Here is a 27905-nt window from a genome sequence, read left to right on the forward strand (position 1 = left end):
ATGTCTTGGTTACCTGCAAATGACATTTCTAGGTTTCTCTGCCTTTTTGGTTTTTTTAAAAGTCTATCTGTTCTTTCGGAATGAAAATAATATAAGTTTCAACACAATGCATGTTTAGTTCAGAGCCTAGGATAACCAAAAATGATGTAAAATAAAAACTGTATCTTATGTGAAAAAGAAGTGAAGTCCTTATCAGAAATAAGACAAGTTCTCCCATTTGTTCTATATCAGTCATACATTCACTAAGTTTTTTAATTTTGAATTATATAAGTGAAGACATTGGCATTTTAGCACATACAGTTGAGCCATAATTTTTCCATCTGGACAAGGAGAAAGTTATGCTGCAGGCCAAGCTTGAACAATGGATTTACAATGTTTTCATTCAACAAATATTAACTAAGAGTCTGTACGTGGCAGGCATGCTCTATACACTGTATTCCATCCAATCATCATCAAGAAAAAGCAATAGGACAAAGGTCACAGAAATGACATTCAGAGAAACCCTAAGTCTGAAAAAGGAAAAAGTGATAACAGGGACTTGGATATAAAAAAAATCCTATAGAGATAACATAGGAAACAAAGTACTACATCAATCTTCAGCTGGATCCTTAAAATACCACAAAAGTGTACCTGCAATCATCCTAACTCCACAAGCAAATACCAATCTACACATAAGAAGGGCAGCTGTACCCAGAGCCCAAGCTGGCTGTCGTCAGACTATCTAAAAGAGCTCAGAGATGTCAGGCAGCCAATCAGCCAAGAGCTCTCAGCACAAGTTGGACATTTTCGCAGTCCTGTCACCATATTCCTAGCACTAGCCAAAAAAGAAAGATGGAAACCCAGAAATGTCACCCACCTGATGAATTTGGACTCCAGAGGGTCATAAAGAGACATGAGAACCTCAGCATCTTCTCCTATTTTACAAACCACATTTTTGAGGTTGACAAACAAGGCAAGAGAAGGGGTTGCAGCAAACTTAGCTTGTCTATTAATATCTATGTTCTGCTTTTGAGACTGTGAATAGAAAGAAAGAAGTCAGTCAACATTAGCAACACTCATTGCTAACCCTTGTTTTTTTATTTTAATTTATTTCCTACAGCATAAAAAGAGATATACAACTAGCCTGCAAAACACAGCAAAGTCATTAATGCAGTCACTTTCTTATCCCCACTGCATATTCTGAAAGTATGCATCCAACAAACAGAAAAAAATAGCACCCAGTGCAATGGTCACAATGCCACAAGGTTTGCACTGAGTATTTTCAGATACAAAACTTTCAGGTATCCCATCAATGAATCAGAATAATGATTATATGTGTTGTCACTTGCGTGATTTTTGGTTCCCTCATTAGACTAAACCCTCTAAGAGGTCTCATTCACCATTATGTCCTCAATACCTGGCACATAGTAGGAGCTCTATAAATCGTTGTTGAGTTAATAGATGGGACAATCATTCGATCAATTTCTGAAAATCTACTACATTCATGACACCATCAGAGGTAACAGAAGATGAAAAGATGGATACAACATGTGTTTCCTGCCCTCAGTAAGCCTAAAATATATCACCCTCCCCATCACGGCTCATCAGAGAGGAAATACAGAATCAAGACTAGTCTCCCACTGGACAGATGGGCACACAAGGTCAATGTCACTAAGATCCTGTCTCCTCAGATAAAGCCACAATGCTGCACACATCCCATCAATGGATGAAATCCTTTCTTTTCATCCCTGAAATGTTTGCCATTAGACTCCAAACCATTCACCACGGTACGAAACACACTATATAGTTGCTCCTTTTCAGGTGTTTAGTGCCAATGTGGAGCTTCACTGATATTTTATTCATGTTGAAAACGGTTCCTGAGGAAAGGCATTCCAAATGTGAATGGCGTATCACAGAGCAGAACTTACTTTTTCTTCTTGTAATCTTTCTTCCACTTGTTTAGAAGCTATTTCATGCGCTCTGAAGAGACTGATCGTGCTAGTCAGTTCTGGATCCAAAATATTCCCGTCTTCATCTCTAACCACAAGGTCCAAATCGAGAATTCTAGAACAACAAGAATTCCGAAATTCATGGACACAGACCAAAGTGTTGTAATTATCTGGTACTTCAGCCCCAGCAACTGAGCAGATAAAAACATCCTAAGAGTCAGGCTCACTCACAAATATTGGGGAACAATAGTTCTGTAAGGTTCTTTTCTTTTACTCAAAACATAAAACCTTAGGGGAATTTTTTTTTAAATGTTTTTCCTCGGTTTTTACTTTCATTGCAATAGTGACTTTTTCTTCCAATGAGAAATTTTATAGATCTACAAAGCCCAAGTGAGACAGGTATTACTAATTATTCTACAAAGTACAGAAAATGTGAAGCACATTATATACATATATATATTCATAAATATATATGCAATCAAAGACACATCCACGGGAACAAACACATAATGTTGGCAGTTATGACATCACTGTTGAGTTGGGGAGGGAGAGAGAGAGGAAAGATTGGAGCAGAGATGTTCCTACCAGCCACTTTACTCACCACGTGGTCTCTGGGAGGGTCCATGGCATGGCTCTCCTTCTACCTGAACTCAGTTCTAATCCCTACATGAGCCCGCCAGAACATTCTCAATGAAGATGTTCTACTGTGTTTGAACACCAAACATAAGGCTGTTATCCACAATAATGTTAAGCAACTTCCTGACCAGATGGCTAAATGTAGTCGCCAACTGAAAACACAAGTAACATCTGGCTAATAAATCTGTCCAGTCTATATCTGGAAATACTTTTTAGAATATTGTCTCTGATTTCCCAAATTCACCAAAATTATCAGGTGATTTTGATCACAGTTTTTATTTAAAGAATAAACAGAGGCAATTATATAACAAAAAAAAAATCAAGAGTTGTGCTATGGCGGTATGTTCTAGTTTTCTTTTTAATAAGACATGCAGGTCTCTCAGCAGGAAATTAACCATAGATGCCTCCTCCCTGCCCCTGGAATTATATTCTCGTTACTAACAAGTCTATTTTTTAAACCGCATGACAAAGGGAAGAGAGTCTTCTGAAAGAACAATAAATTTCAATTAGACAACATCTTGAACAGTCATAAATTCGGGAGGAAAGTTGAATTTCCCATCAACACTCCATCTAGACAAACTGCCCTCAGACGTCTCTTGAGTCTACACACCTGAAAGCTAGAAGGATCTACAAGTCTCACAGCAGGTCAACCACGCTTAGTGTTTGGTGTTAGACTGAACCGCAACACCATTTGTAAGACAATGACAAAAACCTCATTTTTTTCCTTTTAATATCCATTGAGCAAACTGCACTGATGGTGAAGCAGGACCAACTGGGCCTAGCAGCAGCATCGGGGTAAACAGACTTTAAACAAATAGAAGCTTTTGCACTGCATGAAAACAGTCTCAGCCGTTGCAGTGTTTGTGGGGTGCCTCAAGAGAAACAGAAAGACATTTGGAGGGAAAAAAAACAAGGCTTTTAAAGTCTCATTTGTTAGCCTGCAACATGTTTCACTAACGAGGCAAAGCCCCTCCCTCCCAAATCGTACTATTTATCCCAAGCCTGGCCCTACTCCTAGGAGGAGTCAGTGCCAGTGCAGGCAGAGCCAATGTTGGTAGGCATGTGGTCAGTTCTAGTGTGGACAGGGTCAGTGCTGGTACGAGGGACACAACAGAGCACAGAGCTTGCGGGGGTCTAGCCAGTAGCTCCTGCAGGCCAAACAGAATTGCGCTGCCTCAGGGAACACAGGAGGCCGGTGTCCTGCGCCAGCCTGCTGTGTCCTTCATGCCATGTCATCACCTCACACCTGCCCAGGGAGACGGTCAGACACGTTTTACGAAAGAGGAAACCTAAGCTCAGGGAAATTATTTATTCCAACGCAAAACATCTAGAAGAGCCCAGAGCCTGGATTCTGCACCAGCACTCTCTGAGGGCAGAGCCACATTCTTTCCAGAACGGCACATGCAAAGCATCACATGAAGTGGCCTGCCTAGCCAACCATTCTACCTGCTGTTCTCTGCAACCGGTACCCAGCTGGTTCTGAATCTGTAGTGAGTTTCCACATGAAGGGTGCAACTGACCACAGCAAGATAATCAAGAGGTTAATTCCATGGAAGCCTACACACAGCAACTATGAGGACAGAGGTGGAACGCCCCTGAAATTCTGCCCAAAATTGTGGGAGAGCAGTCTGTGTATGTGTATCGTGCATGTGCAATTTTCTAGAGAGACGGTCCATGACCACCATCACATTCTCAGATGCCTCTCAGAACCCCTCTCCCCCAAAGTAAGAAAATCCAAACAATGAATGAAAAAGGCATGAAATACCTTCTCTTTACTAAATTCACTCATCTTAAGATCGAACATTCAATGCTGTGATATTATTTTGTATTATTTTGCTGTTTAAGGGACTAGAAGGTATGCACAGAGCATTGGGCTTTAGAGAAATTATAGAGCAGGCTGAAGATACTTGGGCAAAAAAAAAAAACCTCTTACTAAGGACTGTAGTTTCTACTGAGGTAGTGAATTACATCTGGAAACACTTCTTCCTTAACTAGATTTTCCCATGACATAATGTACTTTGCTAGCTGCCTGCAGCCAAATTAAGCAGGTAGTCTCTGAACATAAGTTCATGTTACAATACCCCAACAGAAAATAAAATCAAAGCTCCAAAAGTTTGTTTTTATAAGCAGGTGGTCTTGAAATGGGTTTCACTGCAACAATATCTAATATCCTACATTCAGAAATCTCTGGCTTTCTGAAAAACAAAAAACTTTCTCCTGTGGCATTTCTAATCCAAACCATACATCTTGCTTATACTGTTGCTTTAAGAAAATTTTGGCATTGAATAATTTGGATTTTATAGAAAGCTTCTTTAGTTTTCCTAGGGCTCCTCTGAGCTACATGGCTAGAGACAAACCCTTTCCCTTCTCTGACTCTAACTAACACATTCCAATGTGCTAAATGAGGGCACTGCTCTAAAACCAGAAGTTTCCCAAATCTGTTGTCCAGTTTGGTCCAACTCTATTTTTAAAAACTGAGATTTCAAGCCTAGAAGTTCAAGACCATCCGGGGCAACGTAGCAAGACCTCCACTCTACAAAACATCAAAAAATTAGCCGGATATGGTGGTACACACCTGTATTCCCAGCTATTCGGAAGTCTGAGCTAGAAGTATCACCTGAACTCAGGAGGTGAGCCATGATCAGGTTACTGCACTCCATCCTGAGTGACAGAGTAAGATCCCAACTCAGAACAGGAAAAACAAACACATAAACAAACAAAAAAAACGCTGAGATTTCCAGCCAACATCTCAGAGATCACACACCAGAACCTGAAGGAGCTGAGTCTCAGGATTCAATATTTTGAAAGCTCTCCAAATAATTCTGATGTGGAACACCATTTGGGAACCATGTGACCAGATCACTGTTAAGGCTTCTTGCAGCTCTGATAACAAAATAACAAAATAGTTATCCAGTAGGGAAGGGCATAGCCTCACTCTGGTTACAGAATCTGGGAGAATCAGAATGAGAGCAGCTTGTTTCCTTTCAGCATCAGAAAATGCTAACACTAGACTGTGCAGTTCTAGAGAGAAGTGAGCACGCCATCACTAAAGGCATTCAAGCCGACCTAACTGAATGCTTGCTGTAGATGGAAACGTTAGCAGGAGACAATTACATAAAACAACTATTTGCTATTTATCTCATTTCGAGCTTAGCTGGGCTATATTCGTTTGTGAAAGCTGGCAAGCCTACACAGGTGACAAGTTTTCCGGTGATCAAACGTCCAATCCAATTCTCAGAACTTGGAATTCCACGGAAAGAAACCTGGTGCCTGCCACTGCACAAGGTACCTCCACGTCCAGACTCAAAGTCAAATACTGTGAAAAGTGTGTGAAAAGTATGTGAAAGTTGCTGGGGAGTCGGTGTGGGGACCCCTCCAAAAAATGGCAGGTTCTTGACTCCATGCCTTGAAGGATGAATAGATTTTAAGAATGACTCAAGAAACTCTCCTGATTTTCGAAATCCAATAGAAAATGCCTCATCCTTTTTCAAAATGAAAACCATGCCATTATTTTGATGTTAGAAACTTAGTTTTATGATAAAATGTGGTTTTGGTCTCCTCAAGGCTCATGGTAACGTTATGATACTGAATAATTTAAGCATGAAATCATCTGTTAGATAAACAAACCTGTTTCCATAATCAATTTTGGCCGTAACCTTCTTCTTCAGTTCTTTGAGCTCATCCTGCGGCAGGGTTCCAGAAAGAATTTGCGATCGCCACTCAATGAGGTCGTAGATCATGTGTCGAACGCTGCGAAACATCTCCCTATTATCTTGCTATACAAGGAAAACAAAAGGCCAATTTTAAAGCTTTTGTTATAAAACAGCACTGTGGGCAAAACACAGATTGAGTATCTCCTCAAACACACATGAGGTATGTGAACCATATCATGGGATTCAGTGAATGTTTAATTAAAAGGTGTTTTTAGCATAAACTGGAACACATTAGATGAAATTTGGTTTCTATGTGACACCAAAAGATTAAAAGAATAAAAAGCAATGCATGGCTGGGCGCAGTGGCTCAAGCCTGTAATCCCAGCACTTTGGGAGGCCGAGGTGAGGGGACTGCCTGAGTCCATGAGTTCAAGAATAGCCCGGGCAACTTGATGAGACCTCATCTCTGCAATGAATCAAAAAATTAGCCAGGCGTGATAGCGCATGCCTATTCCGGCTACTTGGAAGTCTGAGGTGGAAGGATCGCCTGAGCCCAAGAGGTCAATGCTGGGACGGCCATGAGTGTGCTACTGCATTCCAGCCTGGGCAACAGAGTGAGACTCCAACTCAAAAAAAAAAAAGTAATGCACAATTCCCAAGATTCCATCCAACATTCCAGAGTATGTACCACTGAATCAAGAAGATGATGCCCCAGCAAGAGCTAGGCTTTGAACCTGAACCTCAACCCCTGCTTCTAGTAGCTGTCTCACAGATAGACAACTCTTAAAGCACATTCAGAATTAGTCTGGGCCCAAAGATCTGAATCTTACAACTTGCATATAGTCTTCAGGATACTCTGTGCCCTGGACCCTTCTCGGCACACTAAGAAACGGAACCCCTAGGCCTTACTGTCAGCTGAGTTATCCAAAAGAACATCCCACACTGGGCTGGCTCCCAAGCACATTTTGGTCACATGACCCATAAATAGACACGTCTGAAAGAAGCCAAACCTCAATCCACAAGCTCTTGACTCTTTTGTGACAAAAGGAAAATATAAGTAAGATGCAAAATTCACACTTCTTACTACTTTGTAAGTATTCTGACCAGATGACAAAGAAAAGCAACAGTTTACAACTGCAAGAGTACAATCACCAAGGAGATTAGGGATTATACAAAGGAAAATAGCACAGTGGTTCTTTCAATGAAGAGGATGTGATAAAAATTTCAAACATCATGGTCCTCTAAAAAAATTGAAATATGTTCACTGCTGTTTTATTTTTATTTATTATTATTTTTTTTGAGTTGGAGTCTCACTCTGTCGCCCAGACTGGAGTGCAGTGGCGGCTCCCGGCCACCACAGCCTCGACCTGCTGGGCTCCGGAGATCCTTCCGCCTCAGCCTTCCAAGTAGCTGGAACTACAGGCACGCACTATCATGCCCGGCTAATCTTTTGATTTATTGTAGAGATGAGGTCTCGCCAAGTTGCCCAGGCGAGTCTCGAACCCGCGGGCTCAGGCAATCCACTCACCTCAGCCTCCCAAAGCGCGGGATTACAGGCTGAGCCACCGAGCCCGGCTGCTGTTTTATTTTTAAAATACCCCCTTCTCCATACCCAAACCACAAATCCCATTATTTCTAGTATTTGACCTTCTTTCTAGGAGTTTCTAATATGCCCTTCTATCACAAAGCACCCTAATAAGCTATTTGATATCCCATGAGCTTGTCTTTATAATATCATCCGAATTTTACTTTCTTAAATTGAAACTAAATGATCAAATTTAACAATTTATTATAGAAATTATGCTTATTTCCTTCTTAATAATTCTCCTTGTCCATTTCTCTAAGGCCGTATCAACTTCCTAAAATCCTTAAATTTTTTTTTTGCTAATATCTACAACCACAGAACAGAGCAAAAATTGTATAGAAAAATATTATATCCATATTTGGCTTGGCTTTGCTCAAATCCAACAATGTAGGTCCATCAGAGGTAAATTTAAGTTTTGTAAAAGGAAACCAAGGTGATCATTAAGAATGCCTGCTCCAGAGTGGTACGGCTAAAACTGTGTCCACTGGAATACTACTCAGTATCAACTCCTGTTTGTTTTGTTGCCATATTTTTGCTTAAAAATTGCTAAGTTGAACATGAAACACCCACTAAAAAATTGCTCAGATTTACACAAAACATTCATGGCTAACTTGACACTTTTAGGTTTTTGGAGTACGTTTGATGAACAATTACCACAACTGCTTATTACTGTGCATTTATAGGAAACCACTGTATAATCAAAAGCAACCAAGCCTGCCCGACAAGCAGCTGTGGGACGTTAGGAAGTTTTCTATGTTCCCAAGAAATTAATGTACTGACTTCCTTCCAGAGCCCTTGCTTGGTGATAATAACATTAGCATATGAGAAATCAACACCCTGCATAGAAATACAGGCTTAACAAAAGGTAATCTTCTGCAAATATGAATTTATGTGCAAAGAAATGCCCTGAGGGAGTAGAAAATGGAAGATGTCAGAGCTCTGACCTCTCCACATTCATAAGTCTTCTTCCGTGATCAGGAGAACTGGATGGTCGTATATGAAGTTAGAATGTAAAATATTTCCCTGTGCCTTCCGCAAATATGGGTAAACCTGGAAGACTTTGTGTGTGTGTGTGTGTGTGTGTGTGTGTGTGTGTGTGTGTGTGTGTGTGTGTTTTAAATAAGAGGAATTACCCACTGATGGACAATGGTTAAAAAAATAAATAGTAATCTCCATCTGCACCATCCATAACATAAGCACCTACTACTGCTTAAAAGCCAATTTTAGTTTTCACGGCCAAAATATCAATTCTGAGGTGACATCAATGCAGACTGCCTGATCCTGTATTCCAGGCACATTATCACAATCACATTTTCCCTTCCAACCCAAGGAAAGACGAATCCCACGGCCCTTTCACAGCCCACTGCATTATGGTGAGCAGAGCTGCACCAGAACGCACAGTAGTCGAAGTGTACACGGCCCCAAAAGCGGCCAAATTATCAGGCCATGTCACTTTCTTTGCCCTGTCTGAGTGAAATACTGTCCCAGAAGTTCGGCTACTAAGGTTCCCAGGAAGAGGAACACATGCCATTGACACAGCAAGCTCCAAAAAGACCTTCTCTATGCTTAAGCGTTGATGTGACATCCCATATTCTCACCACATAGAGCTGCCTCCAGATGGTGGACCACTCTCGGAGTGTTGTGGTGACTTCCTGTATAAGGGGAAGCTCACCCGGGATGACTGTTTCATGTTGCCTGGGGTGAAAGAAAGAAAAAGCAGCTGAGTCCACAGTTTCATGAACTGCTGTGAGTTGCACCTCATACATTCGAAATCTGAGTCACGGAGTTCAACATTTAAGCCAATAGAAAGAAAATACACAAATAACACTGTGTTCATGCATAAAATACATACATCTCTAAGAATGACAAGTTATATTTGGACAGAACTCGGGAATGTTCATACATGATTCTGCATGTAAGCCGTCTACTTCGTATACCAAGGTAAGACAGAGGAGCCACATATCCCATTAAGTCTACAGAACATCAAGGTCTGGCAAGTGGAAAGTATATTCAAAATAAGTGTACCCATCTGTCTTAAAGATGTCATAAATTATAACTGCTCTGTGTGACATTAAAATGCGGGCTCGGGTTAAGATTGTTTTTACATTTCTATCGTGGGTAAAACTCATTAAACGATAATGCATGAAGCAAAAGTCTACAGTTACTCTATCTAATCTCTACTCTGATTATCCTCTTACTCTTTTTCCTCCACCGAAAGGTTAACCCTTTACTAATTATCTATAAAGGCACTGGTTTTCATCAAATCAACCATTGTTTCTGGGCACACGCTCAGGGTCAGGTACACGCAGAGTATCTGGAACTGTGTGAGAGACTGAATTTGTGGCTTGTGTAGTTAGGCTGGCTGGCCCCAAAGCTCCTATGTGTGACCCCAACAGATAAGAATCAGGCCAGCATGGGTGTCCAGGGACACTGCAACATACAATATTTGATTTGTACAGGGTCCAGACCTGTGGAAAGAACCCTGACTTTGACTTTGGCTCACAACTGAGATCCACACCTGCGATGATTTATTGATGGCAGTGGGCGGGCAGTGGGTGGCCCCCAAAACAAGAGATAACGGGATCCCTCAAAGAATGCTGATCTCGTGGAAAGGTCTAGAAACCAGATGTCTGAGGAGGGGTGCATGCAAGACCACTTTCTAGAAAACTACTGTTAAGAATAACTCTTTGATGAGACATTCTCAGTGTCGACTAAGGGATATGATTGCTAAAACAGCCCCGCCAAGCCTGTCACCAAGTTTCCCGGTAAGGGTACTGATGGAACTGTGGTCCCTTACCCTCCATGGTGACATCCTTACAAAGCCTACAGAGACAAATTTCCCTTCACTCACAGCTTGAGGATATTTATCAGCAACTGGGCTGTTTTCACTTTACAAATCCTGAGTGTCTTACTGAGTCCACTGGTCATGCTGAGTCCACTGGTCATACCCAGAACAGACCCCACTGGGTACCAGAAGCTTGGAGCTCAATTACACCTTCCTTTCACCACGTGAATAGCGCCTCTATGCATGAGCCATGTCCCAGTCTCAGCTTTGGCTTTTTCTTACCTTCTTTCCTTTTGAATATACCTGATCCATCCCTTAGGTTAAAATGCCAACTGGTACTAATATGCTTGATCTGACTTTATTGTATTATCTTTGTTACCACCTTGCTACCTGCCAGGGATCAGTAACACACAAAACCAACAAGGCCCTGCCTCATGGGGCTGCTGATAGGTCCGAAGAAAGAGTGTCATGGGAGAGCATCCGTTAGAATGCATGGGACTTGGTGGGAGAGGATGTTGGGTCAAAGGATACAACGTTTCATTTAGACAGGAGAAATAAGTTCAAAAGGTCTATTATACTGCACTGTGACTACAGTCAATAGCAAAGGATTGCACACTTGAAAATTGTTGAGAGAATAAATGTGAAGTATCCTCACAATGAATACATAATAAATAATGTGAGACAGTATAGTAACATATTTTAAAAGCTTGCTAATTAGCTTATCTAGCCATCCCACAATGCGTGCATACTTCAACACATCATGTGGCATACCATAAATATATACAATTTTTATTGGTCAATTTAAAAGACAGGTTTTTTTTTTAAGAGGATGAATGGGTTACAGCAGATGCTCTGCCAACCATGGGGATTCTCATTCTTTACTTGGCTCTGCATAATTGGGTAAGATGTCAAGAGAAAAGTCAGGGGTAGAGGTCCCGTTCCAAGCATCATCCACAGAGAGGGAACAGCTGAAGGGGAGAGAGCAAGAGTCCATGTCAAAAGAAAAGAGGCAACAAAGAAACAGGAAAAGGGCCGCACTCAGAGTAATGGGCGGGGGCTGAAGAAGATGGTAAAACACTTGGTAAAAGATCGGGGTAACAACAGGAAGAGGATGAGAAAGCATTAGAGTTATGAAGGAGCTTTAAGTTGAGTAGGTGTCCAATGTTGCCCAAAAAAGCTCCAAAGAGGAGGGCCGAGAACACACGGTTAAGTCTGGACATTAGGCAGCATTGCTAACAATGTCAGCATTAAGGAAGTATTAAAAAATTGGAGTCACTTTGGCTAGGGTTAAGGTACAGAATTGGTGGTAACAGACATATAGTAATCATGTGAGATGTCTGAGAGCAAAAGGTGTCCAGAGAGAAGATAGAGACCAAGCAAGAGAGATCCTTCAAGAGAGTTAATAAAAAAAGAGCCTGCAAGAGAGAGATCATGTAAGAAAGATCATGCAAGAGAAAGACCATGAGAAAGACTGTGCACGAGAGAAACCCAGCAAAAGACAGATCATGAGAGAGACCAGCAAAAAAGCAGATCTTGCAAGAGAGATCCAGTAAGAGACAGATCTTACAAGCGAGAGAGACAGACTCTGCCAGAGATGGAATAATGAACTTGGCGAGTAAGAAGACAGGCAGGTGCAAGATCAAAGAGGGGCCAGCATCGGTAAAAGAATTAACCAGGAGAAGAAGGGAAGACGGACACCCACAACAAACAGGAAAGGGGGAGGAGTGAGGTCACCTGTCAAGCCTGGAGGTAGGGGCTCTTCACAGGAAGGAGCCATTGCCCGCCAGGTAATGAATGTAGGGAACCACCACAGGGCGACCAAAACATCGGCAAGGAAACTGTTTCTTAACTGTTCATCTCATCATGGCTCTATCCATTTGCCCACATTCAGGCACCTTAGACCAGAAGACCCAATAACAGGAACCAAATGTGTCTCTGTCTATCTGGGTAAGTGTTAACTCTACTTTTTGAGAACCAGAGTCATCTTGTGTTCACTTTATTACCATGCTTCATATTACACCTTATGTACATTCTTTTGTATACATCCAAATGCTCCTTAAAAAATTAATGACGTAACGTCTGACTTGTATAAGGATTCTGATACATTAAATGCACATTGTATTCAGTTATTTCCATAACAAGGTACAAGTTTCAGAACTTTCTTTTTCTTCTCCTTAAAGCTCTGCATACAAAACATTGCATCTGTCTAAAAAAAAAAAAATACCATATTGCAGGTCATCACCATTCATGCCTTTAAATTATTTTCTGCATTTTAATTATGCATCATGGAACTACAGAACCTGAACGATCCTTTTCATATGTTAAAAGTACAGTGCTTGGAAAGGCAATTTTGTAATCAGCCAAAGAGATGTCATTATGCAGTAATCATATGATTAGTAATTTTATAATTTACATATTTAACTGAGTGTGAAGATGTAGCAGAGACAAAAAAAGAAAATATTTTAATGTTCCTTCTTTCAAGTTCACACCTGGTTATTCATTTGCCATTCCTCGCCTAATGGGTTCCTGTTCTACAAATGTCCTTTTAATGATCTTATACATCAGTTTTATGACCTCTAGGAAACATACATCACAATGAGACAAAATGTAAATTCATGCATGTCCCAATTTAACAACTGTTGCTTTACTCTAACCTCCACTTGTATCACACCCTGCAAAGTCTTCCAAAAAATAAAAAATGGACTCAGAGCTGGGGGCTGTGGAGTCTTTGCCAATTGGGGTAGCTGGAGCACCAGAAACTGCCCTCAGATTCAAGAAGAATGACTGAAATTACGGTGCTGACTTCCGACTCTATAAAGGATCAAAGCCATGTCATGTACAACTCTGAATCACAAGTCCCCTTTCACTCCCCAGAACTCTGTCCCATCATCGTGAATCACACCCATTGTCTTAACCTCCTAAGATTACCCTACTATACAAAAGAGCAGTAAGATCAAATATAATAGTTACAATTCTTCATTTAAACATCAAGACTAGACTCACCCTTTTCCTTCAACTATCGCTTCCTTAAGGTGAATATATGAAGCAGGAAATATGCCCTTTGAGGGAAAAAAAAAGACAGGAGATTTTATTATCAATGTGAATACTGACTGCACATATAACAACAGCCCCCAAAAAGGTGGAGCCGGGAGTGGCTGGATCACTATTAACTTTGCAAGTTTTCTTCTAAACCTCTTATACAACTTATCAAAGAAAACACAAAGAAGTGGAAAAGACAGCAGCTCAGTCGGCTTGTATTCCAAAGAGTGTGCAGGTATCTTACAGGAAAACAGATGATGTGTTTGCAAGGGAAAAATTCCATGAAGACACGCGCAACTCCTCATCCTCTCTATAGGTTGTACCGTTTCCACTGCTGGCCTCGACACAGGCAGATCAAAGGCCAACAGATGCCTGAAAAGCAATTTTTGATGATGGTCTCTGACAGTTTCCTTTTTCAAAATAATCAAATTGTCATCGAAAGTTGGTTTAAACTGCTGATCATCACTTGTGGACGGACCATTTACTTAGACCCATGGAAACGTTCTCACAGATCTCCCAAACAAGGCGATCATCTGGTAAAATACAGAAGGTGGGCTGAACTTCGTCCAATCTGCACGACTGCGGGGGGCGGGGGGGGGGGAAGGGCACTCGCTTTTTTTTATGTCGTGCTCTGTGTCGTGCACACGTGAGCTCAACAGAACAGAGTCCAAGAAAGACAGTTTCTCAGCGTCAGGCCCAGTCTGTGAAGGTCCAGGAGGAGAAGCAGCTTTATCAACCGTCTGGGTCCTGCTTCCTGAGCAAGAAAAACAATCCCCTTACTGGAATGCAGCAGAAGGAAGCACAGGACAGGCAACAGGAAATGCGGTAGCAGGGCTGGGGTCCTGGGCAGTGCGACACGAGCGAGCTACCACTTCCTGCGTGAGTTTTAGGGCATGTGGCAAAAATCCATGAAGCAGTACCCCTGTGGTTTCAAGGCACCCGTTGTGGAAACAGAAGTTTCTGATTGGGTTTCACTGGCATCTGGCCCTGACTCATCGACACTAGATCCAGAGACCAAAGTACTAATGATGCTTGAGAGGAGCTTGAGTAGGTCTAGCAGGCACTGATTCATGCTGCTCCTGCCTACCAGGAAAGTGGCCAAATTCCATATAAAGAAGAATTATCACAGAGAGGGAAAGGCATCGGGCAGAGTCAGAGGATAAGCAACAAAAGAGGACAGAAGGGGCCTAACGCTAGGTTGCCTTGTTTGGATGCCAGTTATCCAGAATACCTTCACATCCCAGGCTGGTCTCCAGGTACACACTGGACATCATTCACTGATGCCAACAAGTGTGCACCCAGATGGAGGGGGAAAAAAACAAACAGCCAATCCCAGCCCTGCCCGTGTCCATGGGTAGGGATTGCCCTTACTCTTAGCAAACCCAATGGAGAACCATAAAGCCTTGGAAGGCATCACGATGGTGAGGCTGGACACACCTGGAGGCTTGAAATGCGCAAATTCAGGGGGCCATTCAGGACCAGCTCTGATCAATCAACTGTGCATTTGTAAATATCTATACAAACCCTTGGAGTCAGAATTTCTATGGGCCACATCCCTTCTCTGCTACTGCCTGGGAGGCCCCCTACAAATTACATTCTCTGTCAGATCTGGATTTCCTCATCTGTCAGTGAAGATCTTCGATGGAAAAATAACTCTCTTAGCTGCTCTCTCGTGTTAATGAGCTGTGATGTCTTGGCACCCGAGTGCAACACAAAAAGTACTATGGTTTGGGGAGGCACTGGGGGAATGGAAGATATTTGAAATTGGGGAAGGTAATAACAAATACCAAATAGGTACCAAAGGAAAATGAACAGCTTGTTTAGGGCACACCCAACCCCTATGTAGCTGCAGCTTTGCCCTATACCGAAGTGTGGGGGCAGGGAGTGGATATTAATCTATGTCCCTAATCTCTTTATTACTAAAGTCTTTGACTACAGTTTTCTCAAATTCAGAGTTTCATTTGCTGGAATACAGTCTTTTTTTTTTTTTTTTTTTGAGTGGGAGTCTCACTCTGTCACCCAGACTAGAGTGCAGTGGCCACTACCGGCCACCGCAGCCTCGACCTGCTGGGCTCCGGCGATCCTTCCGCCTCAGCCTTCCAGTAGCTGAAACTACAGGCGTGCACTACCACGCCCAGCTAATTTTTTGATTTATTGTAGAGATGAGGTCTTGCCAAGTTGCTCAGGCGGGTCTCGAACCCGCGGGCTCAGGCAATCCACTCACCTCAGCCTCCCAAAGCGTGGGATCACAGGCTGAGTCACTGAGCCTAGCTTTTTTTTTTTTTTTCTTTACAGACAAGGTCTCACTGTTTTGCCCAGGCTGATCTTGAAATCCTAAGCTCAAGTGATTCCCACTTCAACCTCCCAAATAGCCGGGACAACAGGTGCATGCCACTGCACATGGCTGGAATACACTCTTATTGGAGAAGGGGCGATCACTATGAAAACAGAAATCTGTTCCAATATCCACCAGGTTGAAGTCTATGTCGTCCAAATTTCAAGGCGGCAGGGCCTTGGATGTGTGGAGAGTTGTAGCCCAGTCTGAGTTTGCCGAGGGTGAGGTAAAAGGTCTTTGGCCCAGGTTGCAAATCTGACTCATCCATTTCCTAACAGTGTCTCTCACGTCAGAGACCAACATGACTACGCCAGAGGAAAGCTGCCCTGGGGAACAACCTATACCAGGGCTACGAGAGGATGACTCGCTTCACGGCCTTCAAGGGACTCTGACCTGCTAAATAAGCAAAGCCTGTGTCAGGGCCTCTGGAGGAGGCAGAGCGGGAAGGCCCTGACGCTTGACCTGCTGGACTTCAGAGGCAATATTACAGGCTCCAGACCACAACAGAGAGTCCAGCCCAGGAAGGAGATCATGAGAGGCAAATTTAGAGCCCAGAAGTGAAATGAACCATCTGTCAAGCATAATTAGAAATTAGAACATATAAGTTATCGTGGGCAACCCCACCACAACCTGGGATGGACGTTCCTTCAAAATCTAACATCGTAGCATGAAACAGAAGAGCCATCATTAGGTTTTGTGAAGCTAAGAACGTCAAAACCACAACAGAATTGGGTACGGGAGCGCCCACCACAGTGATCTGAGATGTAATTACATGTCTTAGGTTCCGAAATTCAAACAACCACGCATGCAAACTGCTCTTGGAGAACAGACTCCTTTTTCCACAACTTGACTTTAGCAGGGTAGAAACAGTTGTATGACAGAGGGGAATGAGCATGAATGAGCTCTGCAAATTTGCTAATTTATCATCAAGGGTGATATGAGATTGAAAACTGTGATACGAGATTGAGAATGTTCTCTAACATTCTCTGACACACACACTGCCTAAACAGGATGTGAAATTCTGTCAGGAGAGGACAGAGGTCAATACTGTATCACAACCCAGCAACTCACTCATGGAAACGAAGCTGATATTTCAACACACACGTATCATTCAGAAGAAAGGAGTTTAAGGTTGTTTACATTCCAACCCATATTTTCTTTAAAATTCAGAGAAAGAGACATAGAAGTAAAACTCTTCAAAACAAATGAGATGGAATTGATTTCCTCTTACTGTTTGATTTACGAAAAGCCATGCATCGTGTTTAGGAAGGACTTACCTTCTTAGACTTTTTTCTTAAGGTGTAACCTCTGTACCACCCTGCACAAACACAAAGTTGAAGAGGTTAGTACAAAAGGACACGATAATGTCCTAACAACATCTTCATGGTGTGTACAACTCATTGTGTTGCAGAATCAGGGAGGTCGGTTTGCCACCAGAATTCCATAACCCTCACGCCCTGGAGGTACACTATGGGCTTTCTAGAGACACTTGCAGCATGGCTGGTAACTTTCACATGTCTGTTACCTCACATGGCCCTGAAGCAGCAGTCTACAGTTAAGGTGCACAGTTCCAAGAGCAGGACTTGTCCTTTCAACCACTTGTAGCTGAGTAGGCTCCTTGTCTGTGCATTTTCCTATCTCTCTCTCTGCCGATTTGGATCAGGGTCTCCCCAAACGCACACACCAGCATCCTCAGATCATCAAGAGCTGCCTGGAAACAGAAAACCCATTGAGAGCGAACTTCCTCCCTCTTGAAGATGGAGGAGCTCTGCCCTGGAGCAGCCGTACCCTCACAAAGCACTTCTGTGGCAAAGACCAGACCCTCAACCAACAGGAAGCACCAGGGCCAAGAACACGGACCCACCTACCCCTTTGGCTTTGGCCCCCAGAGTCAACTACCCACTCCTTCCATGTGGTGAGAGAAAGAAAATAGAACAGAAAGAAAGACATGCTGGAACTGTTCACATGCCGCAAATGCTGAATGTTAGAGTCCCTTCAACAACAGACCAGATCCGGCCACGCCCTTTGCACCCCCATCGAACTGAGGGAAGAAACTCAGAAACTTGTCCCTACAAATGCCCAGGGGTCCATGGCTGGTAACCCATCTCCCAACACCTCCACCACTGCATGGCATCAGAAAGATGTTTTCTCATTCTAAACATTTTCAAGTCACTCCAGGCCACCTCATTTCCAGAAAGAAAATCAAAAGCTCAGAGACAAGCCCAACATTACCCCCACAGGAGCAAAAAAACCGACATCAGAGAGTCACGGAGAGCACTTAGAAAATGAAAGCTGGGTAAATGCCCAGAGAACAACCAAAGATTGAGTTTTTCTACACTATCAAAAAGTCAAAATTCAGAAACCAATGTTGTATAAATGAGAGAGCAAGTTTAGAGAGAACTGAAAATGGGCCAATGTTGCAGCAACTGTCCTCCACCCTTCCCAAAATGTAGTAATTTTAACAACCAGGGGTGAAGAGGGAGATTATGAACCAGAAAGTGATCGTGTTCAAATGAGCCAAATTTGTTATTAAACAGATATTTTCTAAATATCCAGAAAAGGAGACAGAAACTGCCTGGACAAAAGGATTTACTAGGTCCCAGTTATGGCCAGTTGAGTTTAAAAGCAAATTAAGTTTTAAAGCAAAGTTTATTGGCGAGAAGAAGAGAGGAAAGAAAGGGTGAGCCAAAGTTCCGTACCAGAAAAGCCTGGTACGGACAAGTCTCTCTCTCAAAAAAGAAAGACTATCTCCACTTTCTTGACTTGGAGACAAAACAGATTGATTAGGGGAAAATGAAGATACAAAATGGCTAGATTTTAGGCACACATTTGAAGACTGATCTCCTGACAGCAATATTGCCAAGTTCAGTGATTCTGATAAGCCAACCGAGAATTAATGCCTATCTACACATGACAGTGTTCGCAGACAGCGAAATGAAAACAGAAGGAAGCATGTGATGAGTTATTCAAAAGCTGTATTTACTCTGTCTATCTATTGATCTATCTATCAATTTCTTGAGTTGGAATCTCACTCTGTTACCCAGGTTGGCAGTGACACAATCATGGCTACTGCAGCCTCAACCTCATGGTCTCAGGTGATCCTTCAGCCTCAGTTTTCCAAGTAGCTAGGACTACAGGACTGCACCACCATGCCTGACTTTTTTTTTTTTTTAATTATTTATTTTAGAGACAAGGTCTTGATATGTTGCCCAGACTGGTATTGACATCCTGGGCTCAGGCACTTCTCTCACCTCGGTCTCCCAAAGTGCTATGATTACAGGTGTGAGCCACCGCGCCTGGCCTATACTTACTCAATTTAAAGAACTGTCCTTTCTCCTATTATTATATCTTTCCTGCATTTTCAGCATTAATATATCTTTTCTTTTCTTAAACTGACAAAAGATTAACAACCTAGAATGTACAATGAAATAATCCAAAGAGACAAGAAAAAGACAGCAACCTAACGAAAAAGAAAAATGAGCAAAGTTTAAAAACAATGCATAAAATAAACTCAAAAGACTTCCACCTGTTTGGAGAGATGCTTCAGCTTAATAAGAATCAGAGAAATGAAAACTTCAAATGTAGCATCACTGCACAATTAGAAGCAGTAGAAATCACAGCACTACAGAGTCCCTGAGCCCTGTGGGCAGGGGTACAGACTGCAGCAACAGATTGGGAGAAGCAGGGCTTGCTTATCCAAAGTTCACATCTTCATATTCTAGACCAAGCAAACCCCTCCTGGGAGCATAACCCCAGGGCCCTGCAGAGCCAGACGGACGGTGGGTGCCCACAAAACAGTTATAGTCATGGACTAAAGAGACACAGACAACAGGAACGCATCTTAAAACAGAGGAAGAAGGAACCTAAGAAGCAGAATGAGATTTATTACCACAATGACGTCCATTAAAAATATATGCACGCCAAACAATACAAGAACACAGGCAAACAAAGGGGTTCACTTCCAACACAGTATAAGGTTTTTCCATCAGAGGGGGCAGGAGAGAGGGGCAAGCAATGGGGATACCAGGCAAAGGGTTTTGTGTCTTATTTAAAGTTAATAGATGGCAACTTCTTTTCTTTTTTTTGTTTTGAGTTGGAGTTTCACTCTGTCGCCCAAACTGGAGTGCAGTGGCCGCTCCCGGCCACCGCAGCCTCGACCCGCTGGGCTCCGGCGATCCTTCCGCCTCAGCCTTCCGAGTAGCCGGAATTACAGTTATGAGCTACCACGCCCGGCTGATTTTTTGATTTATTGTAGAGATGAGGTCTCGCTGTCCAGGCGGGTCTCGAACCCGCGGGCTCAGGCAATCCACTCACCTCAGCCTCCCAAAGGCGTGGGATTACAGGCTGAGCCACCGAGCCCGGCTGGCAACTTCTTTTCAAATGGCCTTCCTGAGCAACACAAAAACCTACAGTTTTCCTCCCAAGATTTTTTGTTTGTGTGATTCCTTCAACTAACTGAGCCCACACACTATGTGCCAGAGACCGACTGGGCAGGACAAATACTTCTATAGATTAGACCCAATCTCTGCCCTCCATGTGCTCAGAAACTGAAAGACCCCTAAGACAAGCAGGGATCAAACCACAAACCACTTTGCATGACAAAGAGTTCAACATGAAGGGCAGAGGATGTCTTGGCATGGTTTTGAGCAGGGGAATGAGAGACTATTTAACAGAATGATTATCTGGATGCCCTGTGGGAATGGCAAAGAGGATGAGGCTGGAAACAAGAGGACCCAGTGCTAGCAGAATTAACTTCTCCCTAGCGGGGCTTTCAAGCGGCCTCAGGTAGTCAACCAACCTATTCCAAACGAGAGACACCCACCCAACAGACAGGCAAATATGGGAAAGAGACAGGCTCCAAATTCAGGGAGGGCAGAGTCCAGCACAGAAAAATTACAGTCAAATCATTCTGGAAGTAAATATACTGTTATCACTTTCAAAAGTTGGAATAGACTAAATTCAAATGTAGTCAAACCAAAAGGATTATTACTAGTCTTTGCACAATGCCTGAAGCTTTCCTCCTGAGGAGTTTCCAGTCCTGGGGATCCTATGCAAATGCACAGGCAGAAGGATTGGCACTCCCTTGGCCACCCACAAGAGTCACTCAATAAACATCTGGGATCTGGCCTTGCCTTTCCTATCCGGCTGACCCTGGACACTGTTCGAAAGTAGGGACTTGAAGGAATGACCCCTCAAAGCTCTTCCCACCTCCACAGTGAACTGGAAAGTTCATTTTCTTTGCTCTGTGCTCTAAGCCTTCAGGAGCCCAAAAAAGAGAAGTTAACCAAAACTTGAAGATGCATTTGTTCTCTGAACCTTAAAATAAAGAGTGATCATCTGGAAATTATATCCTCTGGGGCAAGCTCGATAATGTCGTCAAAAGGATCACAGAAAAAAAGAAAATTAAATTTAATAAACAGAAAAGTTTCCTTAGAGGAAAAGAGAGTGGGTGGGGAAAAAAAAGGAAATGCCAAACTCGAATACAAATCATGAAATTTAAACAGAACAAGAGGAAAAAGCAAGAAAACAAATGGAAGTCTATTATTCCATTTTTATTTAACGATAGTAAAGTCACCAAGTTTCCCAAAGTCAAAACTACTCCAAATGCATTTCTCTGATCAGATTATGATTAATACCAAAAAGTCAGCTGTCAAGAAAGGGAAATTCATTTTATGTTAAAGAGTCTTCACAAAGACTGAAATATTTTAATCAGAATCTAGGAAGATTGACTAACTCAGAAAATTAATGTTCACCGTAGACCCCTTATCATGATGTCAGTCAAAAAGTCAAATGCCTGCTATTCAATTTTTTTGAAGTTACATGTATTACAAGGACCACTGGTGTGCCTAGGGATTCCACTGTTTAAAGAGTACATTCTTCTGAAGCAAAGAACAAGAAATTGCAGTCCCCACATACCAGCATCCAGAGGAAATCGTTAACTATTCAGGAATGACATCACTACCCAGTGTTTATTCACCAGGATTTCAACTTGAACTGACCAGCAGCAAAAATAAAAAAGATATAAGAGCATTTCCCTTCAGATCAGAAAAGTGTCTGAGATGAGAGGTTTGATCCTTAACCTCGACTTAATTTCTCTGTTTCCTCTCGGCCATTGGCAATATGTACTGAGAGAAGATAAGAAAGTCCAACTGCCAGCTGCAAACACTGAAAACAAGCAGAAGGCGCCCATCACAACTGCTCGTTCTACTTAAGGACGAGGGCTGGCTTTGCAGAGTTATATTTGCTTCCAGCCACAGGCCACTAAAGCTGATTTTTATTTTCTGATAGGACCTTTTTAGGGTAAAAGGTGCAAATGGAATGGAATTCCAAGTAAGCGTGCATCAGATGGGGAAAGGAAGGCCGTGAACACAAGTATTTTAATAAGTTTGTGCTTCTCAGAAGTGTCTAGGCAGAGCGGGTCGTAGCTTGCCTGGGGCGCAGCAGCTCAGCCCTGCTTCACTCCTTGCAAAGCAGATTTCAAAGACGAGCTGGAAGCTCCATTTGTGGACTACTATGGGATGTCTACAATTTCCTCTCCCACTCCCTCCTCCCACTTGGAAGGGTTTAGCAAAACCCAGACTAAAAGCAATTTTGCTACTGAAATTACCCATTTTATTTAGCTTTTTTTATCCAGATGCTCTATGGGAACCACTCCCTCAAGCAGGAGATTGCGCCAACCACACAAAACCACAATCCTACAAAACTTCCATATCTGAGCAGTCTTAAAAAAAATTCAAGTTCATCACTGCTTCTCTTCTGTGCAAGAATAACTGCAGTACAAAATAAAAGACTGCTATCTCAAATTATTTGCAAAACACGAAATATGAAAACAAATTGCCTAAAAAAACCAAGGACATTGGAAAACCACTGTCACCACCAGTTTATTTATTGGATAATTATAACAATCGCTTTACTGGACGGCATTCCACATAACGGTGACAAATCTCTGTTCATACCCAAGAAAATAGTGATTACAGGCTTAAAAAAAAAGAAGAGATGATAAGAGTGGTTCTGCTGAGACCTGGTGCTAACAAATCTAAGTGAGGGCATTAAAATAATCTCAATTCACATCAAATACATTAAAACAATGATGTAAACCAAGATATCTTAAACATATTTTTGTCCAGCAGTCAATCATTGACAATCACAATTTACACACACTTGCAAAATGAGGAGCTAATGAGGTTTTTTTAAAGAGGTTAAAAATGGGAATTTCTGATATAAGCCTGACTTAATACAACATTATTTAAATTACAGATAGCTGTCCTATTCCCCTTACCTGAAACAGCAGCCATCTGCAAGAAAATCAACCAAGAAAATGAAGCATGACAGCATATGTTTTTTTGTAACAGGGTGATGTTTTACACAGCAGGCACTGAAAAAGTATGCCAATTGCCCAAAGAGATAAAAGACAGCAAAATGTATACGCACCTTCATATGTTTCTAAGATGTGCACAGTGTCACCTATTTGTAAAGAAAGTTCATCCGCTCCCCTGGCATCGTAGTTATAAAAAGCTGTGATGAAAAGGGAGGAAATACATTAGTGGAAGTAGAATGTACGGCGTTGGTTTTGCTTGTTTTAATAGTGAATACATCAATTCTTTGCCTGGCCCATCCTTTTAGATACTCACAATGGCTTTTTTTTTCAGATACAAACATAAAGGGCCCATAGTTTAAGAGAAAGTCATCACCATCCATAACACCAGATGATTATAAGTGGTTTACTTTCATTGTGATAAAATACATATGCAAAATCTGCCATTTTAACCATTTGTAAGTGCGCAATTTAGTGGCATTAATTGCACTCAAAATGTTATAGACATCACCCTGATTTCCAAAACTTTTTCAACACTCCAAACAAAATCCTCACACCCATTAAGCAGCTTCCCATTCCTTTCTCTCCCAATCCCTTGATAACCTGTAATCTACTTTCTGTCACTATGAATTTGACTCATCTAGGTATCTCATATAAGTGGTATCACACAGTCAGTATTTGTGCTTTCCAATCTGACTTCTGTCATTTAGCATAATGCCCTCAAGGTTGATCCATGCTATGCCACATGTCAGAACTTTATTTCTTTTTATGCCTGAATAACATTCCGCATAAGCAAATGTACAATAGGAAGAACACTGAGGAGATTAACAGCATTTTGGTTGTCACTTCACATACTATCTTTTATTTCCACTAACAGACTCTCCTTTTATTTTCCCAACTATGAACAAATTGCACGTGGATTGAATATTCTTTGGAATCCAAATTAACAAGAAATTATCATATAACGATTGTTGATATTAAGCTAAAAGGCAACATTATAATCACAGTAAACGATGGCCAATGTTAAGAAAAACAAATCTTTAAAATTGACAATGATGCCTAGGAAATATCTGAAATCCCTAATGTTTTTCCTGACACAACGCTGTTCCTATCTTGCGAAAGGGTCATCTGCCCCTTAGAGAAGTCTCCAAAAAGTCAAACCGTTAAATTCAAACCACACTTTTGTTCAAGCATTATGGAATAAAGGTAATGGTCACGGGTGCGTAAAGGATGCTACAAAGTGTTTAATGCCCCAAAAGTATTCAAGTAACCCATCCTCAATTTAAAAATACATATAAAGATATATATATATATATATATATATATATATATATATATATATATATATAAAATGTTCCTCCTACCAATGGCCTCCACCTAAAAGGATGCAACATTCAATGCAAAACTCATCTTCAAAATCCCCCACCAAATTTCTCACCCATCCATCCTGCAAAGCCCAGCCAGACTAGACTATGCTTAAGTGGCACCTTGATCGTGTCACAACTCTAAAATCCTCCTTAACCAGGTCACATGCCAAAGCATGGCAGGCCCTCTGCCACCTGGGCCATGTCAGCTCACTGCACCTTCCAACCCCATGCTCCCTTCCGCAGGCTCTTCTTCCCACTGAAAGAAAGACGCCAGCCCATCCCACACCTGTGGGTACCGACCTCTCCTGCCCAACCACCTGGGCATTCCCACTGGGTGCACCTAGTCAAAAAAGCCAGGGCCAGGCAAGTTTGCTCTTTCCAGCTTCGCGCCTTCCAACATCCCCTGCACCATATCCACTGGATTCCCTTTGTATTTTGCTCTGCATGAGGTAGTCTTAATTCAGATGTGTGTTAAGGTGTCCCCAATGAAAGGAAAAGCCACCAGAGAGCAGAGGTCGCATACCTTGCAGCGTTTCATGCCCCCAACTCTGAGAACAGGATGGTACTTAGGTGTACAAGGAATGGCAGATAAACCCAAGTTTCCTGAGTCTAGAATTTCAGGGTTCACACATACCGCCTCCATGGTGTTCATGTTTGTGGTCTCCACAGATAACTAAGATAAGCAAAACGACATCTCTACTCCCAAAGACCTAGGACCTTTCAGCAAATGATCTACCCTGTCTTCAGTTTTTCAGGCCAGGCGCAGTGGCTCATGCCGGTAATCCCAATACTTTGCAAGATGAGAAAGGAGGATCCCTTGAGGCCAGGAGTTTGAGACCAGCCTGGGCAATATAGGGAGATCCCATCTCTCTATATATATGTTTTTAAAATTAAAATAAATAAATAAACAAATGCAGTTTTTCTATCTGTAAAGTAAGGATATGGACACTTACCACATGGAATCGTGTGTCTTAGAAAAAATAATACCCTTGCTGTATTTGACACCCTGGGGCCACAGTGAACAGCTAATGGTGAAAGCCTTTACTGTGTATTTTTTTCATTGCTATGAAGACTTCTATTGCTATCAGAGTGTTTTCTAAAAAGCCAAAGCAAGTATGAATACTATCACATTTACAAAAATTCTACAATATCAAAAGTCAGACCTATGGAAAAAATGCTGTTTTTTCAGTTGTTTTCCCATATTTTCCCCAAAATTCATAAGATTTAAGTGTCCTCAATTGACGAAGATGATTATTAGTAGTTATTAAGATAAATTTAGGCTGGGCTCAGTGGCTCAGCCTGTCATCCCAACACTTTGGGAGGCCGAAGCAAATGGATTGCCTGAGCCCACGGGTTCGAGACCAGTCTGGGCAACTTGGTGAGACCTTGTCTTTACAATAAGTCAAAATTTAACCGGGCGTGTAGTGCGCCCCTGTAGTTCCAGCTACTTGGAAGGCTGAGGCGGGAGGATCGCCGGAGCCCAGCAGGTCGACGCTGGGGTGGCCGTGAGCGTGCCACTGCCCTCCAGCCAGGGCGATGGAGTGAGACTCCAACTCAAAAAAGTAAATAAAAAAGATAATTTAGCATTTTATAGTGAATCTTTAACAAGGAACAACTGCATCGGGTAAGGGAAGCCCAGAGTACATGTTGAACTTCCCCCAGTTCAGCCTAACTGTGTTCTTAGGTCTTTAGGAACCATAAATTCATTTATCATAGTTCTTAACAGCATCCCTGCCTGCATGTCTATTCTGCTGTAGATGTGGAAAAAATAAGCACGTCAAATAAAAATGAAATAAAATGAACATATTGATGCAAATGCATCTAGGCACATGTGAATTTGTAAAGTGCATACACACAACTGCTTGCTTAGTGCTTTACCTTTAAATACCCCACTCCCCAGTCCCTAAAGTAGAAGTGGAACACAGTGGCGGAAATCTCATACCTGAATAGAGACACTTCCATTGTTACTATGAAATGAGTCAAAAGGCCCATGATTTTACAAAGGGGAAAAGAACCACAGGGGTTATTATACACAAAAGCCCAAATCACAAAACAGTCAAGACCACAAACCTAGCTGCCCAGCTCTTGGTTCGTTTTAGGATTCAAGATTAAATAATCCCATATATAAAGACAAAAGACTCAACCAAAAACGAAGTGACTATATCTGACAAGGAGGGAGCAGGTAGGGCAGACAGAAAAAAGGCGCTCCAAAGTCATCCACATCCAAATTCCCCAAGTCTGTGAGTATGTCACTTACATGGCCAAAGGGGACAACACTGCAAGTATGATTAAGTTCTGGATCTTGAGATGGGAGTTAATCCTGGATTATCCAGGTGAGCCCAGTGTAATCATAAAGTTCCTTAGGAGCGGCAAAGTCATGAGAGAAAGTCGAAGTGAAACACACAGGGGCCAAAACAAATCAAGGAATGCAGCTCTAGACATGGAAAAGATAAAAAGACACGGATTCTTCCCTGTAGCCTCCGGCTGGGAACACAGCTCTGCTGACCCCTTGATTTTTAAGACTTCAGACAGCCAGAACTGGAAGGTAAGTGGGTGTTGTTTTTGAGCCCCTACTTTTGTGGTCATTTGTTAGAGCCGCAAGAGGAAACTAGTACAAGCAGGTATGTGAACAATAATTTAAAAGCGCTATTACTGCAGCACTACTCACAATAGCAAAAACATGGAACCAACCCGTGCTGCCCATCGAAAGTGAACTGGATTTTTAAAATGTGGTACATAGACACGATGGAATAGTATGCAGCCACACAGAAGGACAAAATTATGGACTTTGCAGCGACTTGGATGGATTTAGAGTCTATCACACTCAAGGATCTATCACAGAAACAAAGAACTGAGTATCGCATGTTCTTACTCGTAAGTGGATCTTGAACATTTATCATAATATTATAAGAAAGGGGTTGGCGGTGGCAGGGCACAGCCAGCAGACAGCGGGGGGGGACACATGACATCAATAAGCGTACCTCATCCCAAACCAAGTAAAGTGAGAATCAATAGGAGGTCCAAACATCACCTATATAAGTAGCACAATGACTACTTATATACCTAATCCTGAATTGTACCCTGCATCTTTACAATAACACATACAGACAACAGAAGCACTATTATGTGGTTAATTTACCCACTCCTGAACCCAGACAAGTTCCAGGCTGTGGTTCCCAATTCTTGAACGACATGAGAAAAACAAGGGCAGCGAAGGGAATTTAAAAAAATAAACCCCAAAATGTGTAATGTAAAGGATTCT

At 42.1% G+C, this 27905-nt stretch overlaps 1 protein-coding gene across 1 annotated transcript in view; it reads right to left on the bottom strand.

The window, feature by feature from the left end:
* LOC103254094 (dedicator of cytokinesis protein 1-like) overlaps nucleotides 1-23471 on the bottom strand; it is a gene marked incomplete at its 3' end in the record, with an annotated part of 86593 nt that extends 63122 nt beyond the window's left edge. The window contains exons 1-7 of the mRNA XM_021709640.1: nucleotides 23393-23471; nucleotides 17239-17279; nucleotides 13591-13646; nucleotides 9401-9497; nucleotides 6192-6340; nucleotides 1908-2043; nucleotides 857-1014 (exon numbers count right to left, since the gene is read on the bottom strand). Of these exons, the coding sequence (XP_021565315.1) occupies nucleotides 857-1014; nucleotides 1908-2043; nucleotides 6192-6325 (428 nt within the window). The remainder of the gene's footprint in view (nucleotides 1-856; nucleotides 1015-1907; nucleotides 2044-6191; nucleotides 6341-9400; nucleotides 9498-13590; nucleotides 13647-17238; nucleotides 17280-23392) is intronic.
* Nucleotides 23472-27905: the final 4434 nt, after the last annotated feature.

The sequence above is a fragment of the Carlito syrichta genome, unplaced genomic scaffold (genome assembly GCF_000164805.1).
Source record: "Carlito syrichta isolate Samal-C Ts95f unplaced genomic scaffold, Tarsius_syrichta-2.0.1 Scaffold269596, whole genome shotgun sequence".
NCBI classification, from domain to species: Eukaryota; Metazoa; Chordata; class Mammalia; order Primates; family Tarsiidae; genus Carlito; species Carlito syrichta.